General features: G+C 35.1%; 1 protein-coding gene across 2 annotated transcripts in view; it reads right to left on the bottom strand.

Moving 5' to 3' along the window:
* zbbx (zinc finger B-box domain containing) overlaps positions 1 to 24,312 on the bottom strand; it is a 50,619-nt gene extending 26,307 nt beyond the window's left edge. The window contains exons 1-9 of one of the 2 annotated variants that reach the window (XM_023351007.1): positions 24,184 to 24,312; positions 23,086 to 23,215; positions 22,482 to 22,595; positions 18,334 to 18,436; positions 18,041 to 18,092; positions 17,430 to 17,545; positions 6,926 to 7,147; positions 5,009 to 5,219; positions 2,646 to 2,799 (exon numbers count right to left, since the gene is read on the bottom strand). In XM_023351007.1, coding sequence (XP_023206775.1) covers positions 2,646 to 2,799; positions 5,009 to 5,219; positions 6,926 to 7,147; positions 17,430 to 17,545; positions 18,041 to 18,092; positions 18,334 to 18,436; positions 22,482 to 22,595; positions 23,086 to 23,147 — 1,034 coding nt within the window. In that variant the 5' untranslated portion in view covers positions 23,148 to 23,215; positions 24,184 to 24,312. The remainder of the gene's footprint in view (positions 1 to 2,645; positions 2,800 to 5,008; positions 5,220 to 6,925; positions 7,148 to 17,429; positions 17,546 to 18,040; positions 18,093 to 18,333; positions 18,437 to 22,481; positions 22,596 to 23,085; positions 23,216 to 24,183) is intronic. The other variant, XM_023351008.1, reaches the window with a different exon arrangement.
* Positions 24,313 to 26,239: the final 1,927 nt, after the last annotated feature.

Here is a 26,239-nt window from a genome sequence, read left to right as displayed (position 1 = left end):
CTTTAGAATGGATTAAAATGTTTAGATATTTAAATAGAACATTTTTATAAGAAAAATGTCCGAGGATATTGCCTACTAGCATAAGCTAAAGTTAATGTTAGCCGCAAAGTTTAAAGAAAGTAAAAGGCAGCTTCGTATCTGTGAATGTATAACGAGGCGTCCATCTTAAAACCTTTCTCCAGCTTACTTGGTGGGGCTTCGGATTCATGTACATCATTAATTGTTACCTTGGCCAAGCACTGCAAGCACCAAATGCCACTTTCAAGAGACCGGAAGCGACCAAGCCGCTTTTCCCCGAACACAGAAGCTGACGTGCAAAGAGCCCTTTGTTATAATGTGTAAAAAAAAATATAAATATCTAAAAGGTTAACAACAAAAACTTGATCCACCTTTAAAAGAAAAACAAAGCAGCATAAAAAAGGAAATGAAGAAACACAAACAGTTGTGCTAGAACAACTACAACAATTTAGTTTTATTCTTTAGCATTTTATTATTATCTGTGAATGATACTATATATGGAAATTAAGCAGTACAATTAAAAATCCTACATACTCAAAATACATGAACCCATTTATTTTAAATGTGTGCTTTCTTTTTACCAAAAATGATTATCTGCATATTCAATGCATTTAATTAAAAAAAATGTATGTAAAAAAAGAAAAATGGCTGACCCTAATTTATTAAAATTAATGATACCAGTGCTACCAACATCTTGTTAATTAATGTTTTTTTGTTTTGTTTGTATCCTTCCTGGTACTTGTTTGTTATATTCCTATAAATAATTATTTTTTGACACCAGATTGCCCATCTGTAGAAAGCATATTTGATTTTTGACCTAGGCATATTGACCTCTGTTGTAGGTAGTTGAATAGATGTCTTACTATTCCTGGAAAAAGGTTGCAAAAAAGTGTAAATATGGTGCATGATGAAGAATTGTCTTAAGGCAAAACATCTCTGAGATTTTGGAAAATAATACTTGCATGTAAAAAAAAAATGAAGTAGCAAATGAGCTACAAATTGCTACAAAAAACACTAGCAGTTTTTTAGACATATCATGGGCCTGTATTATTTAATGTCAGATTAACTTTGTGTTTTAGCATGTGTTGTTTCAGATGCTTGTAAACCTCATTGGTAAAAGTCATGAACAATATTTCAAGCTAACACAGATGTCACACATTTGCTTTTTTCATGCTCTATAGTCAGAGATAAAGGAATGTTAATCAAATATTTTCTCTAATATTTGTTAAACCTCATCCTAAAATTGCTTTGTAGAAGTGGACATGTCTAGTAGAGGACTATCACCATGTGGGTTTATTATAGTTTAGTTTTCAGGACCTGTTAAAAGTCTGGTTCTCAGAGGAGGGATGAGCACTCACTTACCCCTGCAACATAGCTCAGTCAGCGCGGTCAAAAGCTCGCTTTCTATAACCTGCAGGCCGCGCACAAATCTACTAGGGTGATAGACTTTACGACTCTAATATAGCTGAGCACTTTTAGCTGATTCTTTAAAGCTCTCTCCTGCTCTCTACCCCCTCCTTTTCCCATTATTATTAAAGCTTGTTAAAATTCAACCTCTCCTTCTTTCTTCCCTCCAGCCGGTAAGACTCTCTGTCTCTCCATTAAGCTCTGCTACCACCACTGCTTCAGGGTTATTGCACTCCAGATTGGCTCTCTGGTCTATTCCACAGTTAAAGGCTGCTACAGTTTGGGATGTAGAGCATTCCTGCTCCAGCAGAGAGAATGCCCAAAACTCCACTCAGCTCTCTTTCCTGCTGACCTGCTCTCAAGCTGACTACTAAGGCCAAAAAAAACTGCTTAAATAAAGGTTATAATAACGGGACCTGCAAAAGCCCAACCTGCAGGCAATGAACTGCACAATAAGTACAAAGAAATTGCTTTGTTCAGTAGTGCCTTATAAGGGCTGACTATGGAGATGCAGGTGAGACATATGCTATGGCAACAAAAGATCTAACAGTAAAAATGTTTGCATACAGTAAGTATGTGTTTTGGTGCATATAAGGAGTTGCATGATTAATTTACATAGAAGGAAAGAGAATGTGTGTGTTCCTGAAAGTTGCATATGTGTTATATTATGTTAACTACTGCTGTACTGACCTTAACAAGTTGTCACTATGCCATGATGCTAAAAAATTTTTATTCTACATAATACTCCCTCTTTAACTCTTTTAAATACAAAATACCATATAACTTTCGATGGGAAATACACAGCATGTGCATTTCTAGTAATAGCCTGATCATTGACTATATAAATTAAATCCTACTGGTTGCTTAACGCCATATCTAAGTTCTGAAACTTAGAACTTGGATATGGCTTTGAAAACACACAGCTTATCTGACTTAAAAGAAGAAGACACAAAGTTAGCTGCTTCTGATACAGAGTTCTAAAAACAGTTTACATTGTACTTCTTATTTGAAAACTCCCTAAAGCATCAAAGATCAACATCCTTGAAAAACTTACTTTTATCAAAGTTAATTAACTAGCATTTAGCTTGCCAAATTGTGGTACCACTAAATACAGTGGTATTTGTATTACAGTTTGAAAATTATGATTATAGAATATTTTGGATCGTTAGGACCTATTTAAAAATAGTTGTTGTGATTTGCATTTGTATTGTTATTTGTACCTGCGGTGCTTCTTGAGAAGCAACCTATCCATGTAGGTGAGGCTGTTTTCAGAAAACTTCACATTTAGCTTCCCTTCTGCTCCTTCTCTTTTTAGTCCATCAGCTTCTCTGCCTGGAGGGATGTCAGTCTGGGTCGACATGGCTGACACCAATACTGGGAAAATATGGGGTGGGGGACATGGCATAATACAATGAAATAAGAGAAGAAATACACAGCATAAAGTAACAGAAAAGTGAATCAAAATCAGAGAATAAGGCAGGATAGTATTTTGAGCAGCCTTTTGAACGCACCTTTCTATAAAAAAATACTGAAAACACACCCAAAACAAGCCAAAAGTGCCAAAGCAATGAAAGACAAAAGCTAACCATATCAGAGCAAGAATAAAGTTTCAAACAATAACACAGAAACATAGTGATCACACATGAGAAAAGAAAATACAGAAGTAAAGGAAATTTGGTGATTGTTTCGCATTGGGAGTTCACACAGTGTCAGCTTTAAATTGGGGCTTGGGTCCATTGGCCTTGCAGAAATGATTAGCGCCAGAGGGACTAGCCGCAATTTGCAGAGCAGAATGAATAGACAGAACCTGAGTTCGTCCTAGCAGTAGAGCAGAAAAAATAGGATGAACACAAACATCTGGTCAGATGCACACACAAACAACAACCCAGAATATAAATTGTGCTAATAACACACCTTATTTGAACCTTAAACACACAATATGAATTTAAACAAATGTAGATACAGTTTTGATGAAAAGTCACAAAAATTAGCTAACATAGTTTTATCCATAGTCTCAGGAAAGGCAGTGCTGCTTTTTTTGTGCATCCCTGTCCTTATAATCCCATGTTTATTACGACATGATGCAACAGCTATACTCGACTAACACCATATTCAGCCCTGGATCTTCAAATAATAGTGAAGATTTTACTTAATTAACTGATCAGACTACGAACAGAAAGAAAGCAGGAAAAGAAAACGAGATAAGGAGAGAGAAATGGCTCCGATAGCTGGATGATAAAAAAAAAACATTTTTATATACATTGTATGTATTTAATTGTCAATATATTGCAATTGTTACAGCATTAACACTCGCTTTTTCAAAATTGTTGTGCACAGTTGATCTTCATTTAAATTCCATTTTACTTGTTGACGTTTCAGACCAGAGCATTTTTAAGAGCATTCATATGGCCTGAGGGCCAACACATTAATAAATAATGTGGAATGTATAAAAAAGCAAGTGTGCAACAAACTTTTTTCACATTTTTTGATGTGCCTCCATTTGAAAAGGTCAGTTTATTCAGAATTAAAAACAAATTGTTCTGAGGAGGAAATTTCTGCATCAGTTCAGAAACGAGAATAAAAACCATTCAACACAAACTCTTCAATTATAAAAGCAAAAAGTTCAGCATTCCTCGAAAGATACACACCAAGCATACCTACTCATTCAAATTTTATCAGAAAATATCAGGAAACATTGTAGCCTCTGGGACTGAGCTCATTAAAGACGGACTGAGGCAAAGTGGAAAACTGCCCTGTGGCCAGCTGAATCAAAATATGAAATGCATTTTTTTTAAATAATGGATGCCATGTCCCCGAGCCTTAAGAGGAGATAGAAAATTCATTTTGGTAACACAGTTCAAATACTTTAGCTGAGTTTGGATGTAGGTGAACTACAGAACATGTAATGAGTAACCTTCAGAACCGTTTGATATACTGCTTCTTCCACACAAATTTAATTTATTGACACACCTATTAAGATATGTAAAAAGCCTTAAAATAAATTTAGTATCTGTAAGATACAAGCAAAATCTTACAACAATAAATTTAAAGAAAAGAACACTTTTAATTTCAGCACACTTATTTGGTATGTGGTGAGGTCACATTTTAAAAGTGAAATGTTTTGTTTTTAGCTGGATTTGTATTTGTCTTCTTGACACTTCAAACAAAGTGAAGATTTTTTTTTAATTTCTCACTTTACTTGTTGACTTTTGATATGCAATAAATAATTTTCTGTCGTTGGTTCTATGACTTACGACACAGAAAGTCATGACATAAAAGAGAGAGAGGTTTCTTTTGGTGTCATTTTTCACGTAAAAAAGGAGGTTTCTTTGTATACAGGTTTTGAAGAATTTTACGGTGCACCAAAATCAAAATCTTTTTTTCAAAGAAGTATTTGCACATTTGAGGCAGCCTAAGTTCTAGAAATAATATAGCCTGAATGCTGAACGTGCAGTCATATCAAACAAAAAAAAAAAAACACTTTGTATTCAGAACTGCTACAATTGCTACCCTCAACAATTCATTTGTCCATTTTAAAAAATAATGAGTATGTATGCCTACCAACCATTTCTATATATTTCACCTGCTGTCGTGGGTGTCTCCAGTACATCGGTTGTATCAAGGTTTTCTTTTCCTTCACTCCTTTCATTCCTCCACTGTATCAGAGCCTCCTGAAAAGATCTTGCAGACTCCTCCTCACTATACTGCCCTGTAAAAATGGAGTTGGCCAATTCACTTTTATCATCTTCAATTACTCCCCCTGCTTTCTCCTGTCCATGTTTTACAACCAGCACCTAGAACATAAAGAATATCCCATGAGCTTTTATGTGATGGTCAAAATGTGATGTAAGTTCCCATACATATTCTCATTACTAAAGGTGGCCACTACTAATGATCTGCACCTCGAAATCTGCTCTTCTGATGTAATGAATACAGATTCTTTTGTCAGTACAATGTATACTAAATGTTTCAGTTCCTTTTTCTTTTTCCTTTTATCTTTCAGTTCCAATTCTTGGAAGACTGATGTGTAGCGAGTGTAAATCTTGAGGAACCACTAAAGCTCATTTTCTGCTTTATCTGGGTTCTAAAGCTAGTTTTAGTCATTGTTCCTTTGTTCTTATTTGGCATCAGTTTCCCACATGGTCACACTATCTACCTAACTACTGGCTGACTAGCTAGTTAGCTTAGTTTCATAGCTAAGCTAGCTAAGCTATAGTTAAGTTATGAAGCCTAGCTAAGCTAGCTGGTTCCCTGGTAGCTGGTGCCTTAGTAGCTTCGGGTAACAAGGAAAACTCCCCCTCCAGTATTGCATGTTCTGGTATAGATATATTCACATCTCTGAGATTTATGCATTTTTGTTTTTCTAATGTATTATTGCATAATTACTTCTGCTGATTTTTCTTTTTTATTATTATGTAGTTTGGCATAGAAGCTTGCTGGCTGAATATTTTGACTGTAAGGTTGAGCTATTTAGTTAATAAATTCTCAAACTTTATTAAAAAAAAAGTGTTTGTTATTATTCCAGTATTATGTGTGAAGTGTGTCCTGTTTCCTGTAGCGTTGAGATTTTCATTTCATGAGAAACCAAAGATGGTTGACTGACTATTCTGGATACCTTGGTGGAGCCCCAACTCTGTCCAAAAGAAACTTCAACTCTGTTAATAATTTTATTAATAATAAATTATCAATCATATTAATAGCTGCATAATCCAAACTTTAATGCAAGCTCTGTTGTCGAGCACATGCAAATTATTTTATCTTGTTTGTTTTTAAACTTGTAACTAAATACAAATTTGCAAGATGTACACCAGCTGGACATGGAGCAAATTTTTTTCTCTACCTTGTGACCTCAGTTGTTTGAAAAGACTACTGTCAGAATGGGGTCAACTGCACTCTGTGGTGTAAAGAGTATGAAATGTCAATCTAACTGTTCCTGCCAGACCCACGCTGCTGGAGGGCTCCTTTCAGTCCAAAGGTACATGCAGTTCACAAGTTTGCCTTTAGATACAGCTTGTGGATTTGGCGTCAATTAGGGTTTGTTTGAAGTTCCTTCAATTGACTCACATGGTGCAGAGGTAGAACTCACACCACGTAGACGCTTGTTGGATATCTTTTTAGTGAATTGTCACATCATGTAAACTGCAAATGGAGTGTAATTTTACCCACTGGCAAATTTATTTTTTATGCTGTATCCATTCATGGATAGAGGCTTCATATTTTGCTGGAACAAAATATCAATAAGTGAAATAAAGCAAGACTGCTGAAATAGTGAATAGTTTTAAACAGTGTAATTTAAAATGAAAGAATTGACATATGATAATGAAACAATACCAAGTAAAACTTTCTCAAATATTTATTTTTAGAGAAATCTAAATGTCATAAACAGAATGTGCCGTGTACACATAGTTATGATTCATAATGTTGGAATTGAAGTGAGCATAAAGTTGTCCTCTATTTACTTATATATTATACTTTAAAGCAGGATAATTGCAGCACATACCTGGCTGCAATTATGAAAAACTTTCATTTGTTTTTGCTTCAGCTTTGTTCCATTCTTTGGCCACTCATCTTCACTTGTGGTTATTGCATTGAATGTGAGGCTGTGATTGGAATCAGGGCTTCTACTGGAATCAGGATTATAGATACCGGGAAAAGAGCCAGGGTTAATCTTTCTCTGGAAGCAGCTGACGCCTTGGCTGATCACTTGAGGCTGTGCGTCTGTCTGCAACAGAAGACCATAGTTTATGACACCAGATCAGTATTGCTTAGTTTAAGAGGCTGGAATTACTGCTCTTATCTAAATTCTATTGAAACATCATTACGATAAGCTCACGCACCTATTGAGAGTTTATATTACCAAAATGAAGACCGCTTCAACCCATCAAGCAGTGACAAATGAGTAAGAAAACCTTTATAGAAGAGAGGAATACATGAAAGAACCTTGCTACAACTGAGCTAGTCGGCTTAATTTAGAAGAAATGTGTTGGTTGAATTAAAATATAACTTTATATCCAAATCCAGGTGTATGGATAATTCTGGATCTATCAGCAGACACAGCTAACTAAGGAACTATTTTCTACATGAGTAAACATTTAGAAATCCCTATCCTGATTATTTAACAGAAACCCTAATTGATGTTATTCATAGGACGTAAGACATAAGACCTATGTCACTATCAAGGCTACTTAATTTCCCTTTCTTCCTGATTTTGGTGATTAGTTTGAACTTCAGCAAGTCGTCTTCAACACATAGAAATGCCTAAATACACTGAATGCCAGGTGATTGACTGCTTTTCTATTTGTGTTAAAAAAAAACTGCAAAGAGGCTGGTATATATTTACATGAATCTGACGTAACTTAAAAACAAGAAATTGTGTTTAAACAATCACAACAGATGACCAATTAGTTAACAATATTGCTACAAGCTAAGGTAGTGCAATGAAAAAGGTATATACTTTTCAATCAAACTTAATACATTTTGACAGGTGACCTTTGACTTGTCAGTGAGGGGACCCTTAACCTGTCCCCTCACTGACAGGTTAAAGGTCACCTCTCAAAACATATTAAGTGAGATCAAAGGGTGAATATATACTTTTTTTTGCCATGAAGCATAATAACTACTGCAGCATGATGTGCCAAACACCTGCAACCATTCTTTTTGTTAAATTTTAGACAAGAGATTTAGCACTCACAACTTTTACTCAAATTGAAGTAGTAAATACCAAGCAAGCCCTATTTAAAGTACACTGATGGCATAAAGCAAAAGGGATGATGCCAGACAGCTCTCTTGACCCCATTTAGAGGGTAACTCCTAATCATTTTAAGTGCTCACACTTACATCCCTAGTCTACCCTTGAAACCCAACACAGAAAAGTCCATTTTTGTATATATATATATATATATATATATATATGTGAATCAAATAATAACTTCATAAATCTAATACAAAAAGATTTACACACTCATCACCTCTTACTGTTGCATAGTTCTATGCTATCCCACATAACCTTCTATCGTATGTCCACACACCTGCTGACGATGCTTTTCATCAGCAGATTTTACAACTGGACAGTAATGACATTATTATAACTAGTAAGTGGCATAATTCAGTAGCTCTTATAAAGTTTAGCTAGTCACTGATAAGTTCAACCATCTGATAAAATAGCATCTACTTCATCCAGGCAGCATGGAACCAGTTTGAAGCCCTGCAGTGTGTTATAATGACTAGTTCTGAAACACCTAAAATTGGACATGTAACAGCTTTACAGATATACATCATGCCTAAAGCTATCTATGGAGTCCAATCAAATAAACTGAGCAAGAAAGAAAAAGAATTGGGTGACCTTTGCATTAAAGCTTTAGTAGGTAACTTTCACAAAAATATGTTTTTTGGATATTTCTTAAAACTGTCACTATGATGTGACAGCATAACATGAGACAGAAACTGTGAAAAAGTTAACTTCTCTGCCATCTCCCTATGGTTCTACTGCGGCCTGGTAAAAACCAGCCTCTTGTCCTACGCTATTTGCTTTGTACACAGGGTCTGGGCTCACAGCCTGCGCTGTAAACAACCATTCTCCACTGTGAAGAGAGAAGAACCGATCCGAACAAGAAGACTGTTAATGTTAATTCAATATTTGGAAGCGTGACCAACACTGACTGAATGGCTTCCTTCACTTCCACCGCTGCCACTGCTAAAACTTCAGGCTGACTACAATTTTAAAACTGTTTGCTGATTGGCCCGGTGGACTGGAGACAATCCGAGTCGAGAGGAGAAAAGGCCAGAGTGTGCTGGAAGCAAAAAAAATTTTCGCTTGGAATTGCGCAAGGAGGCAATGGTCAGCCTAGTTCTACTGCCACTTACAAAATAAATTGTTTTTCGTCAAAAATAATCAATAAGAGCTAGGAGGAAGGTTTCAGCAATGGCGTGTGCGCACGCCAGCAGTGCAAATGGCAGATAAACAACTTACAGTTTGTTATAGGATAAACATTTATCTGCCGTCATCGGAGGCCATGCTAACAAGCCTGAACATTCTTAGCAGGCTCTGTTGAAGGGTAGGATCTGTAGCAAACAAGAGAGATAGGAGGTGTATAAGATGCATGTGAGAAGCATGTGAGCAGTGTGTACACAGAACTGAGACCCTTCTCCTTCTGACTGATTGTTTCTGACCAAGCCCTGTATTTCTGCAGAAGGCTGCAGGACAACAGAGAGAAAGCAGAGGGGCTTGACTTTTTAATAAGTTACCTATTAAACATTTTTTTATATCCAATTTACCTACTGAAGTTTTGGTTTTATTTACTAAATTAATTTTCAGTGTGGGACACATGCCATCCTGGTATATCACATAATAAGCAAAACTCTACAGAGATTAAATTACCGTATGTCTTGAGTACTATAATAATGTTTGGTACTCACTCCTCTATTTGTTCAATGCGTTTCACACACTCCAATCCTGATTTAAAGATGGTTATTCTAGAACATTTACAACTGGGAAAAGACAGAACACGAGTTTTTTTTGTCTAAAATTTGCCATTATAAACAAGAAAGCAAAATCAGCTTAGGTGTATTCTGTCTATGTGTTAAATTTAGAATCTAAGAGGAAGGAAATAAAATCTTCAAGTATCAAATCTTTGTACTTAGTGTTCAAATGTTGTGTAAAGTTCTTACATGTGTTGGGCCAAAACACACTGTTTTCAAGATCCCTTAATAGCAAATCAAAAACAGTGAGAACAAACAGAAGGTTGTTAAAGCTACTCTTTTTCCTTTTTCTGACCACTTTCCAGCTCTGTTCACAGGTGCACTTAGATAGAGTCTGAATGTCTAAGTGCATATGAAACAAAGGACTTGTCAGATCAGCATCTCTTTGTGATGGTGTAATTGTAGAGCAATGGGTCCAACTTACAAACATTCAATGAAAACACAATAGCTACAGGTAAAGGATTTCACAAATATAGCTTTGAAATTCAAACTCATAACTCCCATTTTACACCATCTACAAAGAATACTTCCCCTTTTCCAGTGTAAGCATCTCAACAACTATGTGCTGCTAACATATTACTGTATTTGCAAAGCATTTGTATAACATGCAAGTGAACAGATAATCAAAGAAAGACTAACACTTTTTCCAAAACAGTTTTAGTTGAGTTGGATAAAAAATGCAAATGCAGAGAAAACGGAGAAAGTAAACACAATTCTTAAACAGAAACTTATCTCTCCTGTGTTAGACCAAAGTTTGCATCAGATACAGTAAAAGTAGAGTTCTCACAATGACTGATAACACACGACATGAGTTCAAATTCTGATTTTAAAAGATAAATTCATTTGACTAACGCAGTCTTAGGGAACTTAACTACATGGCTGGTATGAAAAATCTTATTTTAAAGTTGGCTGAGTATCATTTCTTCCCCAATTAAAGTGACGTTTAATGAGTTTAAAATTTATCAAACGAATAAATGTAATTTTTTTTAACCACATAGTTTAAAATTGGGTAGTATTGATAGAACTGATAAAAATAAAGATATTGTTAAACAAAAATTACAGCGTCCGTCAAAATGCGTATATACATACATCAAAAATATTTCCTTAGTTGAAGAAACAAACAAATTCCAAGCAGAACAGTAACAAAACAGGCCAACTTTTTCTTAAATAGTTTCCAGAATGGTAACCAGCTATGGAACTAGCATCTTTTACTTACATTATAAGATGGAGAAAAAATTAAAAACCCCTTTTGCAACAAGTCATTGTGCTTCTCATTTCATCAATCTTTGTCTCACAATAAGCACCTCAAAGTAAATGCGTGCAGTTCCATTTTTCTGTTTATGCTCTAATAGATTGTGTAACTGTGGGAGCTAGAAGTGGGATGCTTACAGAAATATGACCTACTGAAAACAAATTGCATTGGAGAATGTTTTCCTTTGAACCACAACCAAAGAATAGAAAGTGGGTGGGGATGATCTCAGAGACAAAATGAGAAATACAACATTATGACATAAATTAGATCAATTAAACATGCTTTGTTTATATAGTGCTCTTTGAAATTACCTGACAATATTTTGCTACACCACAGCTTACCACACCCACTTCATGTGGTTCTGCCTTAATGAACTACAAGTAATGATTACTTAATTCATCGTTATTGATCCAGGTCTCTGTGTGTGAAAGACAAGACATATCTGATGAGGTAAAAAAAAAAAAACAACTCAACTTATCATATTGATTTGTTCTTTCTTTTTGCACCTCATTTTGCCTCATCCCTCATCAGAAGGGCGAGGCATAATTTCTTTCCAAAGAAAATCAAACTGGATTAGTATAGGGGAGAGAGATATGCCTGCGTCAGCTGCATGAGCATAATCCCCAGTCTTTATATTCTGCCAAAATACACAGTTTTGCATTACTGCTGGCTAAAGTGAGGATACAGCCCAAACGAACAGTGAAAATCTACAGAGAAAATGACAATTGTCTCTTAAGGTCTCTTGAGGTTTGATTAAACAAACATGTATGTGCATGGTTTATTTAATCCATGTTGCATCCCAAAGACACATTAGTGTGTTAACCTGACCTCTACTGAAGTATTGAAAATATAGTAAACAATGTGCTTCAGCATATATAAAAGCTGAATATTGTACATTACCAAAGCAGAGTTTAAACACAAAAAGGATATCTTACTCTGGTAAAGTTAATGCAGTTTTTTATCGTTCTCCCATTCAGCTCAGCACACACACTGAAGCCGTCAGCATTCAATGTCAAAGTATAATTATGCTTGTGGTTTGTGTGTTTTGATTTGGATCAGAAATTTCTTTGGGTTTTTATGCTTACATTTTTAGCATGCCTTTTAATGATAATATTGCATCCTTCTAAATATGAGCAGTTTGTTTTTGTTTTATTTTCAAAATATTAATTATTTTCTGTTCTGGCTTCATGATTATCTTGGTGGTCTTTGTATTTAGGGTTTTGTTTTTCTCACTTCCTATATCAAGCTGGGGAAACACTAAATGACTTTCATAGTCTTCATAGATTTTGAAAATAAACTGATTTCAGGGGACTTTTGTTTCATGAATAAAAGACTAAGGATCACAAATTAAACAACAAGAAGTGTTGAGAGACCACAGACCACCGGATTCATCAAGTCAACTGAATGACTGTCATGGAACCTTTTACAAACGCTAGAAGGAACAAACCTATTGCACAGTGTAACAAAAAAAACCGTCTCTAATTTAAGATAAAATTTTGGCAGCTGTGGTTGCCAGAATGTTAACGTATAAAATGTTGGCAACCACAAATCTGTGTGGTTGCCAGAATTTAAATACAATAATAAAAAAAAAATTCTAACGATGTATGCTTAATATCACCAAAGGGTCCAAATATTTTACACTGAATTTGTAGCAGCTCCTTCTTATGTACAACCCTCATACTGTTTTTATCCAGCTTAGAACTAGTGTCATTACTTTACTGCAGTATTTCATAATTAAACTGTTAGCTGCTGACTAAAAAGCCAAGTCTCATAAAAGTAGGTACAGGTGAACGTGAAGATTGTTAAAGCATGCCAACTCACAGATACAGATTTCTTTATTGTAGACGTAGGTTTTGATATATAACTGACTTCAACTTAAGCCAGAAACAGTCAGAGAATGAGCAAATCCAAAGGAGAACAGAAGTAGAAAAGTAAAGACGAGAAACACTGAGATTGAACATAGAGAGGAAACAGGCGTGATGCACCTGTGATATTGCTTCTATAAATTAAGATCCTGTTGTGGAGTTTCAGTGCCCCCTTCTGTTAAAGTCTGTCAAAGCACCTTATGAGCAGTAGTTATCAGTGTACATTTCAAGACCAAGAGTCCCTTTAGTTTGTGTGCATGAGGATACATGTACACTATGACTGAGAGTCAGAGAAGCTACACCAGAGAAAAATTAAACTTTTGTGTAATTACATGACCCAAAAATGTTTTAAAAGGGCTAAGTATGCAAATGTTCATGCTCATTTAAATTCCTGCAGAAAAAACCTGTAAAAACCAGTTTAACTTTAATAAGTGTCTCACAGTCTTCAACACTCATCTTTGCCAGGCAGACTTTTACAGAATGAATACTGAAATTACTTTTTGGGTAGGTTTGAGATAAAGATAGAAGTGCCTTTTTGTACTGTATATGTACCTTATGTCATTGCACCAACAGTGCAGTAGTACTGCATATGCATTTGTGGGTGTTTGAAAGCATCTTAAGGGAGGTCATTATCACTGCTACCTCAAAGTATCAAAGTCTTTGTAGGAGAAATAAAAACCCTTGTGTCAGCAGGTCTGGAAGATATGCATGGACTAGCTGGACAGACCACACAGGCAATGCCAGGGTGAATACTAACATAATGAAGGAATGAGGATAGGGCAAAACAACCTTGTTTTTAAACAAAACGACATTTTCTTCCCATTATTTGTAATGTTTTTTTTCACTGACTGAAGAAAATCTTTTAAAGTCTCAAAACAAATATCTATATTTTCCAAACTCATATTCAGGAGCGTTTAAAAGAAGTAATTTTGTTTCAAATGCAATTTAAAAATAGTAACTAAAAAATGGTTGTGCTGTGGAGGAGGGATAATTCATAATTGCAATATACTTGCAATATACTACTTTGGTTTTATCCAAAAGTCCATGGTATGTATACAGTATATATATATATATATATATATATATATATATATATATATATATATATATATATATATATATATATATATATATATATATATATATATATATATATATATATATATATATATATATATATATATATATATATATATACTGTATACATACCATGGACTTTTGGATAAAACCAAAGTAGTATATTGCAAGTATATTGCATATATATATGCAATATATATATATATTGCATATATATATATATATATAAAGAGAGAGAGAGAGAGAGCTCTGCAATCCAATTGTACAAAATACTTAAATGTAAAATTTGGCATCTTGCGAGAAATTGAGGACACAATAAGCCCTACAGCAATGTTGCCAAAAATAAGGATTCCAGATTTGTTGGTCTTGCAGGCAAACGCTAGTGGCTAGTTTAAGTGGACTTCTACCTTATTAAAACAGCTGCAGTTTTAATAACTTTGGGGAAATGTATGTGACCACTATGTTTACATTGGGCAATTATTTTTATAGAAAGGAGGGGTTAAGCCATGAGGAATCTTCCTCTGTGAAACATGTATTGAGAAGTCAGTAATTGCCTGACAGAAAAGGCAATGTAAAATCAATATAATGGCCTTCATCTAAACCGCTATAATGATTCTGCTTAGTCCACAAGTTTACTTTTATATGAGACAGTTGCTCTGAAATAAGAATATACAATAATATAGTGTAAATACTGAAGCCTTCTTTCAAAAGTCAATTCATTGCTAAATTGCATAATTATGGTTAATTTTTGTTGTACTTTTTTTTTCCTGGCCAATTGTAGAAGACAATTAGCTCTAAATCCATAAGTCAACAAAATTACTGTTGATGAATACCTGGTGAATTTTCTGTACCAGTTTGGAAATCATCAATAAATCTTGCTCCCTTTCACACTCCTTCATTTTATGTTTCTCTTTTAAAATTTTTTATAATTTCCAAGAAATAATAATAATAATATTATGCATAATAAAAGGGCACATATTTCTTCTCATTTGCAGCTTCGTGTCAGAAAATGTGTATGTGCATTTGGATGCACACTAATACTTACAAAAGCCTCATAGTAGCTTGATAGTATACCGTAAAACACAGCCTCATTTTCCTGCTCAGGCCTGAGGATAAATTACAGCCTCTCCTTGGGGATGAGACTTCCCTATTGGGTTCCAAGCAGCATATCACTACACGCTATGCAACTACGCAGAAAATAAGGAGCAGCTTTTGCCACTTTTTTCTTCATTTTTTGTCTAGATTGAATTGATGGTGCAGAGTTATGTGCCTGTAGGATATTAAATAATGTCCAAGTTTCACTCAAAACTTCAGACAAAGTTAAACACATTTATCTTTGGAAGTTTACATTTGCAGGTGTAGAGAGAAACTGTGTGAATGAGTGCATTTTCAGACAGAGGTGTCCAGACAGTTATAAAGCTTTCCTTTATCACAATCGTTATATGGTACAAGAGCAATCTAAAATATGTGTCCATTAGGGCATTGTGTATATTTGTGCTTGCATTTAGGCTATGTGTCTGTCCAGACTACTATAAGTGCTGATGTTAAACCCATCACTATAGAAGACTGGGGGCACTGGGCACTTTAATAGACAGTTCAGTGCCATCATCAGCGCATGCACTTTCAAACAAATTACCACAACAGATTTGAATGCATTTTGTGTGCTGGATTTGAATAACCTATTCCACAGCATAAAGGGCAGGATGTCAACTCAGCCAATTCAACCCCTCCTCCTCCTTAATTTCTTCTGTCAGTCTGCCTGGCTCTCACACCAACCACCTTACATTTTCTGTCTCTGTGTCTTGAAAGCATAAGGTTGACCCTAAGATCAGCTAAATTCAAGGTAAAATTAGAAAAAAAGGATAGATAGCAACCAAGCTGCTCATTTTACACACACTCGCACTTTTTATTCACAAACATTTGGGAGTAGCTGTCCCACCTCCTGAGCTGTAGGAAGATGAGTGAGAAAAAAATAAACAATGGTGCCCTTAGGGGTCTTCCATATCGATGAATGGATCCAACTAAACAGTTATCAGTGCAAACACAAACACTCAGATCGACTGTTGGATAGGACAGATGAGGCATCGTAAAGGAGAAGAGAAGATAAAGAAAAACAGGTAAACAAGACACAGTGAAGACAACTTTGTAATAAAGCAGATGGAAGTGAGGGAAAGGAGTGATGAGATAAAGTGTGTGAAGGAAACTAAAAGACGGATAAACCAAATGACCAAGAAGAAAAGAGTAGGCGATAATGGGTATCTGAATGACAGCAGAAGCCAGGAGCTGATGTAGAGGAGAGACAAAGAACAGAAATATATCAAGAGGAATAAAATAGAACAATGAAAAGATAAGTTTAAATGAAATCAACAGCTGAACAAATAGAGAGTGACAGCCAGGCTGAAAAAGAAATGGAGAAAGAGCAGGTGGAAAATTTTTTTATTCACTTCTGTTGTAAAGAACATCCCACAGCTGAGATTATTACCATCTTAGTTGAATGTAAGTCTTTGTGTTTTGGCTGCAAACAAAGAAAATGAATGTGTTAACCTTAACGTGATTTCAGATTAATCACGTTAATGTACGTGATTAATCTGAAAATTATAATGCATTAACTAGGGTCACCTAGTTCACAGCAGCATGAAATGGACTTGATACGCGGGGAGCGACAAATGACAGTGAAGGGTGAAAGTTTTCTGCGACAGCAGACGGCAACAAAAGTTGAACATTTTCAAGTTTCTTGCGTTGCTTCGCATGTGCACATCTACAGTATGTGTATGAGCTTGAAATTTCACATGCACCAATTACGCCCTTCACTTGGTTGGATGAGGTCAACTGGCTGTCACCTCATCGCCTCATCTATATAGGCAGTTGCCTGGGGCACCATAAGGAAAAAATAAAATATATCTGTCAGTTGTCCCCTGAAAAAGTTTGCTACTTCCCGTATGCATCTGTAGTGGAGTAAGTTTCTCTTAGTAGTAGATGTTGAGTACTTGGGGACTACATTACCCACTTTCTGGTCTAATAATTGCTTGCATTTTAATCCATTGGAATGAGGCAGGGGGGACTTGCATAACTGCAAGCATATTTGTATTCCAAGCTTACAAAGTCAGGCATAGTGATTAATCATGACTAATCACAGTGCCAAAATGTGATTAATCTGATAAAATTTTTAAATCAATGTACAGGACAATGTTTTTTTACAAATTTGGAAAAAACTCAACAGACTGATGTCGTTATACAAGTAACAAAATGGTGCTTTGCCTTCTCACAATCCTTAAGAAATGACTATCTCGAAAGACTTTCAGAGTAAATATCAAATGTGTTTGTTTTCTTACTAATTTAGTTGATTTGACTTCACATTTTCTGGAGATTGTTCCCTTGACTCTGGTTCTTCTTGTCATTCCAAGACCAGCGTTAGGGATTGAAGATGAAGATGATGACTGCGGTGAGGCTGAAAGAGTAAACACGCAGATGTTAAAACCCGACACAGGGATTTTATTTATTACTATTATCGACATAGGAATTTATCATTATCAAACCAGAATGAAAAGACAAAAAGAACATATTAATTAGATAAATAAACAATGTACAGAACAATATATTATTGAACATTTACTTGTTTTTCAATACAGATTTTTAAATCTTAAATAATACCAAACAAGTGAGCATATTTCTAATGCACAACTGGAAAAATAATTTGAAGTCTTTCACTTCTGTTGTAAAATACATCCCATAGTGAGAGCAAATACAACCTATTACTGCAACAACAAAGAATATAAACAGAAGAATGCATTTGATTTTGTAATTATATTGCATATTTATATTGTATGTTGGATCTTTCTAAATCAATGTGCTATAGGAATAGGAATAATTACTAATTAATCAGCTATTGACTAATTGATCAATTTACTTAGTAAATTATTTTTTCTTGTACTAATTAACTCACCTGGCAGTGGCTCATCCTTCAAAACTTTGATCTTTATTTTCCCTGCTGTAAGCTGGGAAGATGAAATATAAGTCACATAAAAGAGGAAAATGTTTTATTCTTTAATTTACAAACAGCCTGGTAAAAACAAAATGTTGTGTTTGTTTTAATAATAACAGTATACCAACTCCTGCATCTTTTATGTGGCATTAAATGTTTAGGATTGATAACAAAAGTAAATGAAGCTCAGAGTGACTGTATAAATTCCATAAAATAACAAAGGCATAGGATGCAGAGTTTGATTTTTTATTTACTTTTTGGACTTTGTTGTCATTGGTTTTCTTGAAGCTGTTAGGTTGAGGGTTACTGATTGAAGAAATACATTGTCCAAATTTCCACCTCATGTCTCTAAAATGCCTGAAGAAAGAGACCAACAAAGACAAATATTACAAATTAAAGAAAGATGATTAAATGAATAATTGATTATAATTGTTGTCAAAAGTCCACAGTTTTCCAGAAGAAGTACTCATTCTGTCATTCATGCCAATGAGATCATACAACAAGAAATCAGTATCATTAAGGCACACCAGTCTGATTTAGTGAGATGCTTCCCTACACCCACTAACTAGACAGTGAAGAACTCTATGGAGTTGAAGATGCCAGCATGAGTCCTTTGTCACAGCACTGACTATGACATCTGACAAAGCAGCATTTTCAGATGATTCAGACAACTCTCAGCGCTTTTGTCAAGCTTATATCAGTAGTCACCGCAACAGTTGTTAGTGTTTTTAAACTAATTTGATTTATTGCGCCATTTCATGTAGAAGAAAAACAATCCTCTGAGTATTATAAGCACTATTAATATGAATGAAACTCACTGGAATATTAAATTTTTCAAGGTTTTAACTGCAACAGATTATTACTGATTTCATTTCTCAGGATAGGTGGAATGTACATATAATACATAATTGGGAGTATTAAAGACTGAAAAAACAGATTCATTTTTGATGAATAGCTTTTTGTTTTCTTTGCAAATTTAGAGAAGGGTGCAGAAATGTGGAATTTTTTTAAACTGTAGTCACAAGAGTAGATATCTCAATAACACAATATTTTAAAACAAGTGTATTAAATTATCTAATTGCATTCAGTTAAAAACAGAAAAGCAACAACTATCCCAACAACGACTAGTATATCATATTTATTAGTTAAAATCATGTTATCTGTAACATTTACTGTACATCTTGATTGATATATAAACATTGGTACAATGGTACAATGTTTATATACCAGTTATTTTTCATAACTGGTACATTTAGTACAGTAAACACTGTGCTTGTTGTGCAGAATACTAAGTCTTTTTTGCCATTCTGCTCTTAGCAGAGTAACACAAGCCAAACAAACTGATAATAGGTAGATATTTACCAGGACTATCTGCTCAGGTGATGTTTGTAGCTGTTCAACTGTATATTTAAATAATTACTTTGGAAACTAATTTCCTTCCAAAACAAAGCTGTTAATATTTTATTATTGGAAAAACTTTCAAACATCTCAATTTATAGTTATTGAGAACAGAAAAGTTTGGAAGCCTTCTTTTGAACCAGCTCAGACACTGAGAACAGCAGGTAGTGGTCTCCTGATGGTACCCAGAGTCAGAACTAAGCACAACAGTTTTATGCAAAATCTAAAATCTGGAACAGTCTTTCTGGAGAAGTGAGCCAGGACTGGACTCTGACAATGTTTAAATCCAAGTTAAAAATAGTTATTTTTAGCTGTGCATATGACAGATGGAAGGATTTGATCTACTATTTTTTCCTAATTTCATTAGACAATGATTTTTTTTAAATCATGTTTAATTTATACCTGTATTTTTAAACTCTGTATTTAAACTCTTTACATTTTTCGGTAAAGCACTTATACACAAAATGTGCTATGCAAATAAATTTGCATTGCTTTGCCTTTCAGAAAGCTGAAAGCACGGTGTGTAGCACCTGGTGGGGGAGCGGTAGCTACTTTAGGTTTTTGGTTTATACTTTCAGAGAAGCAATATATATTGATGTCAGTAATGGACCAATGCCCAGCGAAATGCATATGTGCAAACCCTGCACAGAAATGTAAGTTTCTAAAAGTGGATGAGAGAAGTGTGGTGAAAATATTGTTCATGCTCATGTTGCTGAATTATTTATGACATTTATTCTATTGTGATGTTGGGCTCTCTTTGGAAAAAGTTTATTTTAGATTGAGCTGGCAGCCTGCCAAGGCTCAGGAAGTCAGACTTTGAATCTGAATATGTGTGTATGGAGAATCCATACACACATAGAGAATCCAGAAACCTAATGTTGTTGCTTTGCTGTACTGACACTGAGGGAAGGCGTCAGGTAATCATCCTACCAGCATCATCACGGCAACTGGACTGTCGCTAGAGGAGACAGTTGAAGCACACACCTGTCAGTGCAGGATGACAGGGTGTCCCCTCAGAGGCCCCCTCAGTGTGCATGCCTATTTGGGTTTATGTGTGGACTGCATTAATGAAAATCCAATCATCTAATCCAAATATACACACAATGAACTACACTCACATATGCATGTATGTGTGAGAGAACAAATAGTTCTAAACAGTAATGGCTAAAAAATTTAGCCTAGGTTCTATGAGGGAACTTGAGTATTCAGCGATGATTTATGCTAAATACATAAATTCAACATTTAATTTCTTCTAAGAAATTAAATGTATGGTTTTTTTGTAATTGAGAAATCATCATAATTAACAGAACAAAGGCATGAAAAGATCAGTCTCTGTGTTATTGATCAACATAATGAGTTTCATTTGTTGAATTTAGTTATTGAAATTAATGAACAATAAAATATTAAGATGCACCTGTAAGCAAACAACCAGCAATGTAGATATTTGATTAGAATACTGGTAAGATTTTGTGTGTATGTATATATATATATATAAATGTATATATATATACACAGTATATATACTGTATATATATACAGTACAGACCAAAAGTTTGGACACACCTTTTAATTTACTGAGTTTCCTTTATTTTCATGACTATTGACATTGTAGATTCACACTGAAGGCATCAAAACTATGAATAACACATGTGAAAATATGCACTAAACAAAAAAGTGTAAAACAACTGAAAATACCCCTTATATTCTAGTTTCTTCAAAGTAGCAACCTTTTGCTGTGATTACTGCTTTGCACACACTCTGCATTTTCTTGATGAGCTTCAAGAGGTAGTCACCTGAAATGGTTTTCACTTCATAGGTGTGCCCTGTCAGGTTAATAAGTGGGATTTCTTGCCTTATAAATAGTCATGAAAATAAAGAAAATCCATTGAATTAGAAGGTGTGTCCAAACTTTTGGTCTGTACTGTATATATATAAATGAACTATATCTCTACAGATCAACCCAATGAAATTCTTTGTCAATATACTCACAATTACCAAAAACCAAGAGTAATGTCTTCACAAATAAAATGACAGGTAAAATTAGACATAAACCTGCACCCACATTTCTGCTCCTTTGACCTTTACTATAGATGACTATATGGGTATTAGCCTACCTAATTTTAAAAGGTGCTTCAGTTTTCTCATCTCTTCCTTCCAAAGTGGATTTTTTGCTTGACCTTTACAGATGGAAGAATCCCTCATGTCTCTGCACTTTAGACTGCAGTCATAGTCTTTCTGTCTCTATTACTCGTTGTCTTTTCTATGTTGTTTGCAACTGTCTTATGGTTGCTGCACACTTTTCCAACTTTCTCTAGTCCCAGTATCGCATCTCCAATTGCATCTCGGCCTTATGCATGCCCTTTTAAACACTAATAGTGTTTAGGGTCGGGTTATAACCCAACTACTTTTCATCCAATATCTTTATTAAGATATGGAGGCCCAATTTCTTCCCAAGCCAAGACTGTACAGCTCTTTCAACAGAACATCACTCAGGCTATTTGTTATACAATTCCAGATATAAGCAGGTTTCAACAGTGTCATCCACTCAGAACCAGTCACCATTTTAAATCAATATGTGCAGGATATGATAAAAATGATAATCTGCAGTGAGTACCAAGCCTTTCTGCAATAATAATTTTGGAAAACAAATAATAAAACTGTTCAGAGAACACAGTTGTCATTTCCATACAATTAAGATAAGCGTCATAATGTTTAACACAATACTTCAAATGCATTAAGACCATCTCCTTTTATTTAAAACAAGATTCCACTTTTAGGAATATGCTAATGTTGTTTTTTGTTCTTTGTAGTGTATATTCCATTTAATAACTATCAAATCCTATGATTATCTTTTTCTATCCTGAATTTTTCTGGGCATGTCTACTCAACAGCACAATTTCATTTAATGTTATTACTTTACTTACATTTTTGGCTTATCCCCTTTGCTTATCCTTTCCCAGCACTGCTCTTTGCTTTCTTTAGAAAGAGTATAACCAAAACTCACCTTCTTTCCTCCTTCTCTTTGCTCATGCTTTCTTTCAACTGTTTAAGTTTCTCCTCCATATTCTTGCTCTCACTGGCCAGAGATGTGGTGTCCAGTTGCAGCTTGCGCAGGTTCCTATAGCAACAAAAACACATGCACATACAGCAATCAGGTATCAACAATCAATCACACAAATGACCGGTTTTGTCAGATTGGATGGCAAGGCTTTCATCGATATATGTTCAATTCATCTTCTGCGTTAGCAGATCCCTGTTCCCATGACTAAATCAATACTTCAATCAATTAGTTACTGGATCAGTGTACTGCCAAGCAAGGCATCAACCCACTCAATTATCTGTAGGCATGTGAGAAACAGTAGTGAGGGACAGAACTGATTTTTGTACTGTGCTCACAAAAATTGGACAACATATCTTTGGTCACTTAAAAGAGATGCTACACAGAAAACTGCAAAATCAAGAAAGTCTATAGATTGGCCAGAAGTCAATTTTGTTCATGATAAAATTGGAATGCCTATAGATGACTAGCAGATGAAAAGAACTGTAGTGAAGGGACGCTAGTGGGCTTCTAGTGAATGCCCTAAATCACATTATTGATCTCATCTTACCTGGCATTGAGCTTGACAGATCTGGTCTTGTTATTAGGAACCACATAGTCATTTAAATTCATGCTTCTTATTTCCAGGGGCTGCAGTATTTCACCAAGGTCTTCTACTGCACTTTTGAAAAGAAACTCTTCTGCAGCAATACAGAGATGCCATTAAATTTACAATCATGTATTTCTCACAAAATAACACTCTGCTATAAATAAACCGGACCACAATAAAAATAGAAAAATATTTAATGAAAAAAAATATATTATTTCAGTTCTTTGCCCAAAAAAATTGTATGACAGATATGGACATTTTCTATGTATTTAAATTGAAAAGTACATTTGCAAATACTGCAATATATTAGCAACACAGGCACACCTGCTAGTAATATGTAGCAACATGTAAAGTAAACACCAGCTACACCTGGTACTAGTGCTGAAGCGCTTAATACACAAAATACACGTTATTGCCATTTTGCTCTTAACAAGCTGATATTAGCTGAATAAACAGTCCAATCAAGGCTATCTGCTTGGTTTGTCAGCTTGCACCCGGATCCTTGACAGACATGCTGAAATTGACCTCTGTCTCTTTAAGAAGTTCCGAGTCTTTACCACACTCTACCTTTTCACTTGTCATCATAACAGGCCACCCTATATTCAATATTATTTGTACATACTGACCAAACACACCGAGTACGCGCTGCAGGCTGCTATACAACACCTTCTGGCTAGAACCATAGAAAACATTTTTTAAAACAGAACCGTAAAATTAAATAAACTAAATTCATCAAAGAGACGTTAATATTGTTAGATAAATTGGAAAATGACTATTAACTATTTGTAAAAAAAAAAAAAAAAAAATTAAAAGGCATCAAATAGGTACTACAACTTGTAATAAAAAAGGGAGTAGTTTCTAACAAAATTGTGTTCAATCTCTGTGGTGACCCATCCACCATATAATCAATTCCACGTGTGTTTTTACCTTTTATCCAACAACTGCTTAAACCACATCCTAAAACAGCTGCTCTGTTCAAAGCGAAGCTAATAAGAAACTTTGGCACTGCGTCACACCGCTTAAAGTGAGCAAACACAACGTAGAGGAGCTTAAACTTACCCTGAATCCGGGCGTTAATGTCGTTTTTCACAACATGTCTCGGTGTTAGTTAGTTCCCTACATTCATTACAGCTTTACCGTATTTGAGTAAGATTTTCGCGAACAACCGCTGCCTACAAGAGCGACGTGTCTGTTGGGACGGAGTCACTATGGCAACCGAAGCCGGAAGTTAATTGGAGTTGAATATATTATCGCTCCGTGTGCGCGTTGATATCAGTTTCTACCTCCCTGCGGGTGTTTGATGACTAATCCTCAACTTCAGACAGATTAATACTGCGTGACTTTCTTTGTTACATAAATAAGCACATAGTTCAAAAGCATTTATCCCCCTGTTCCCTAAATAATTATGAGCAGACTAGTGGGATTTACTTGTAAATGATGCTTTCTATGAGTATCAAGATAAATTTTAAGCACTGACTAAAGCTTTCAACATGACTTTTTTTTCAGCATTTTTTTTTTTTTTTTGGAGTTACTTTAACTCATTTAAAATTAACATCTCTAGACAGTCCGTGTTGACAACCTTCAAAGAAAAGATCATTTCCCAAAAGTCCAAATAAAAATGTTCAGCAACTCATTTGAAAAGACCAAAGTGAAATCCATAGATGCGTATGTGTGTAGGGAAACAATACTAATATATATCATAAAATTTAAAATAGGTACAATTCATGTACTTGTGTTTTATGCAACATTTTTGCTTACGATAAAAATTTAAAAATGTTGACCCCGTTTGTCCTACAGTTTGTTAAAAAACAAACACAAAAAAACAGAAGGAACAAGTTGTTATTAATCAGCAAAGAAACAGTTTGTTTTACATTACAATTTAAGAATGGCAATACAGTCATTGCTGACACCACAGTACCACTATAGCAGCTTTTTTTATACACATTACAGATATATAATTAATAAAATTGTAAAAGCTTCTTATAAATAATGGATGTCACATGATTAATTTTTTGTGGCAATAGAACAAAAGATAAGGGTTTTTAAATGAATTTTGTCATTTTTCTTCAGATATGTTAAAAGTTGTTCATCAGCGTTATTCTGAAATATTTTGAAATTTTAATTGTGAGATTCAAAATGTTTCTTAAAAAGAAACCTCAACAAATTAAAGACCCAACAACATAAAAAATAATGTTGCTGCAGTAGTCAACATATCTATTGCAGTATTGTCAAAAGTATTCTGAGACTTTTTAATTTCATTCCAGGAGTTAGATTTGAAATGTACTTATGATTCAGGTTTTGGCCTTGTCTCTTGCATGCAATGATGCACATATATAGTTTTGGCTTTATTTGCATTCCAGGACATTATACTCTGTTATACTCAGGCAATTCCGAAAGCATTGTCAAATTGTCCCCCAAGCTTAACACCTTCTGTCAGCCTTGAAATTTTTTTATCACAATTCTTCCACAACAGAGCACAATAATGGTCCACCAAGCACATGACCGCCTCGTTCCCGAATCCGGCTTTCTCTCCATTCCCCTTTGTCTATCTCTCCCTCTTCCAACACTGTTGGCATACGACCTATTGCTCCTGCCATCAGGGAAGTGTGGGTATATGACTTATTGAGTGTGCCTGTGAGATTGTTAGTGTGCATGGTCATTTAGGGTTGTGACCCTCCAGCTGGATTCTGTCTGTGCTCCTAAACAGTTACTCCCTCCTTCTCCTGTTCTCTGTCAAATCTGCTCGAACAGACAGCCTGGCGTGTAGTGGCATACCGATGAGTGAAAGACTGAGCGGAGAAGAGGGAAGGGTGGTATAAGAACGGTGCAAGGGGCTGTGAGGTGTGGGGGGGCGAGCATTGTAAGGGGCCAAAAGGCACATGAACGAGTGACACAAGAAAAAGAACAAAGGAGCAACATAATGCATGAAAGGGAAGGATGCAACAGCTGAGCAGTTGCAGGAAAAGGACAACCAGTGTACTGTGAAATGTCAGGGCTATTGAATTCATTAGGAGGCAATGATCATGGTGCTGCACTGAATGTCATCCGTTGGGTTAAATATTTTTTAGGCAATCCAAATGCTGGGTACACTGTATAGAAACTGTTTTAAAATTAT

Source organism: Xiphophorus maculatus, chromosome 18 (genome assembly GCF_002775205.1).
Source record: "Xiphophorus maculatus strain JP 163 A chromosome 18, X_maculatus-5.0-male, whole genome shotgun sequence".
Taxonomy (NCBI): Eukaryota; Metazoa; Chordata; class Actinopteri; order Cyprinodontiformes; family Poeciliidae; genus Xiphophorus; species Xiphophorus maculatus.
Note: the sequence above shows the minus strand (reverse complement) of the source record. Positions and strands in the feature narration are given on the sequence as shown.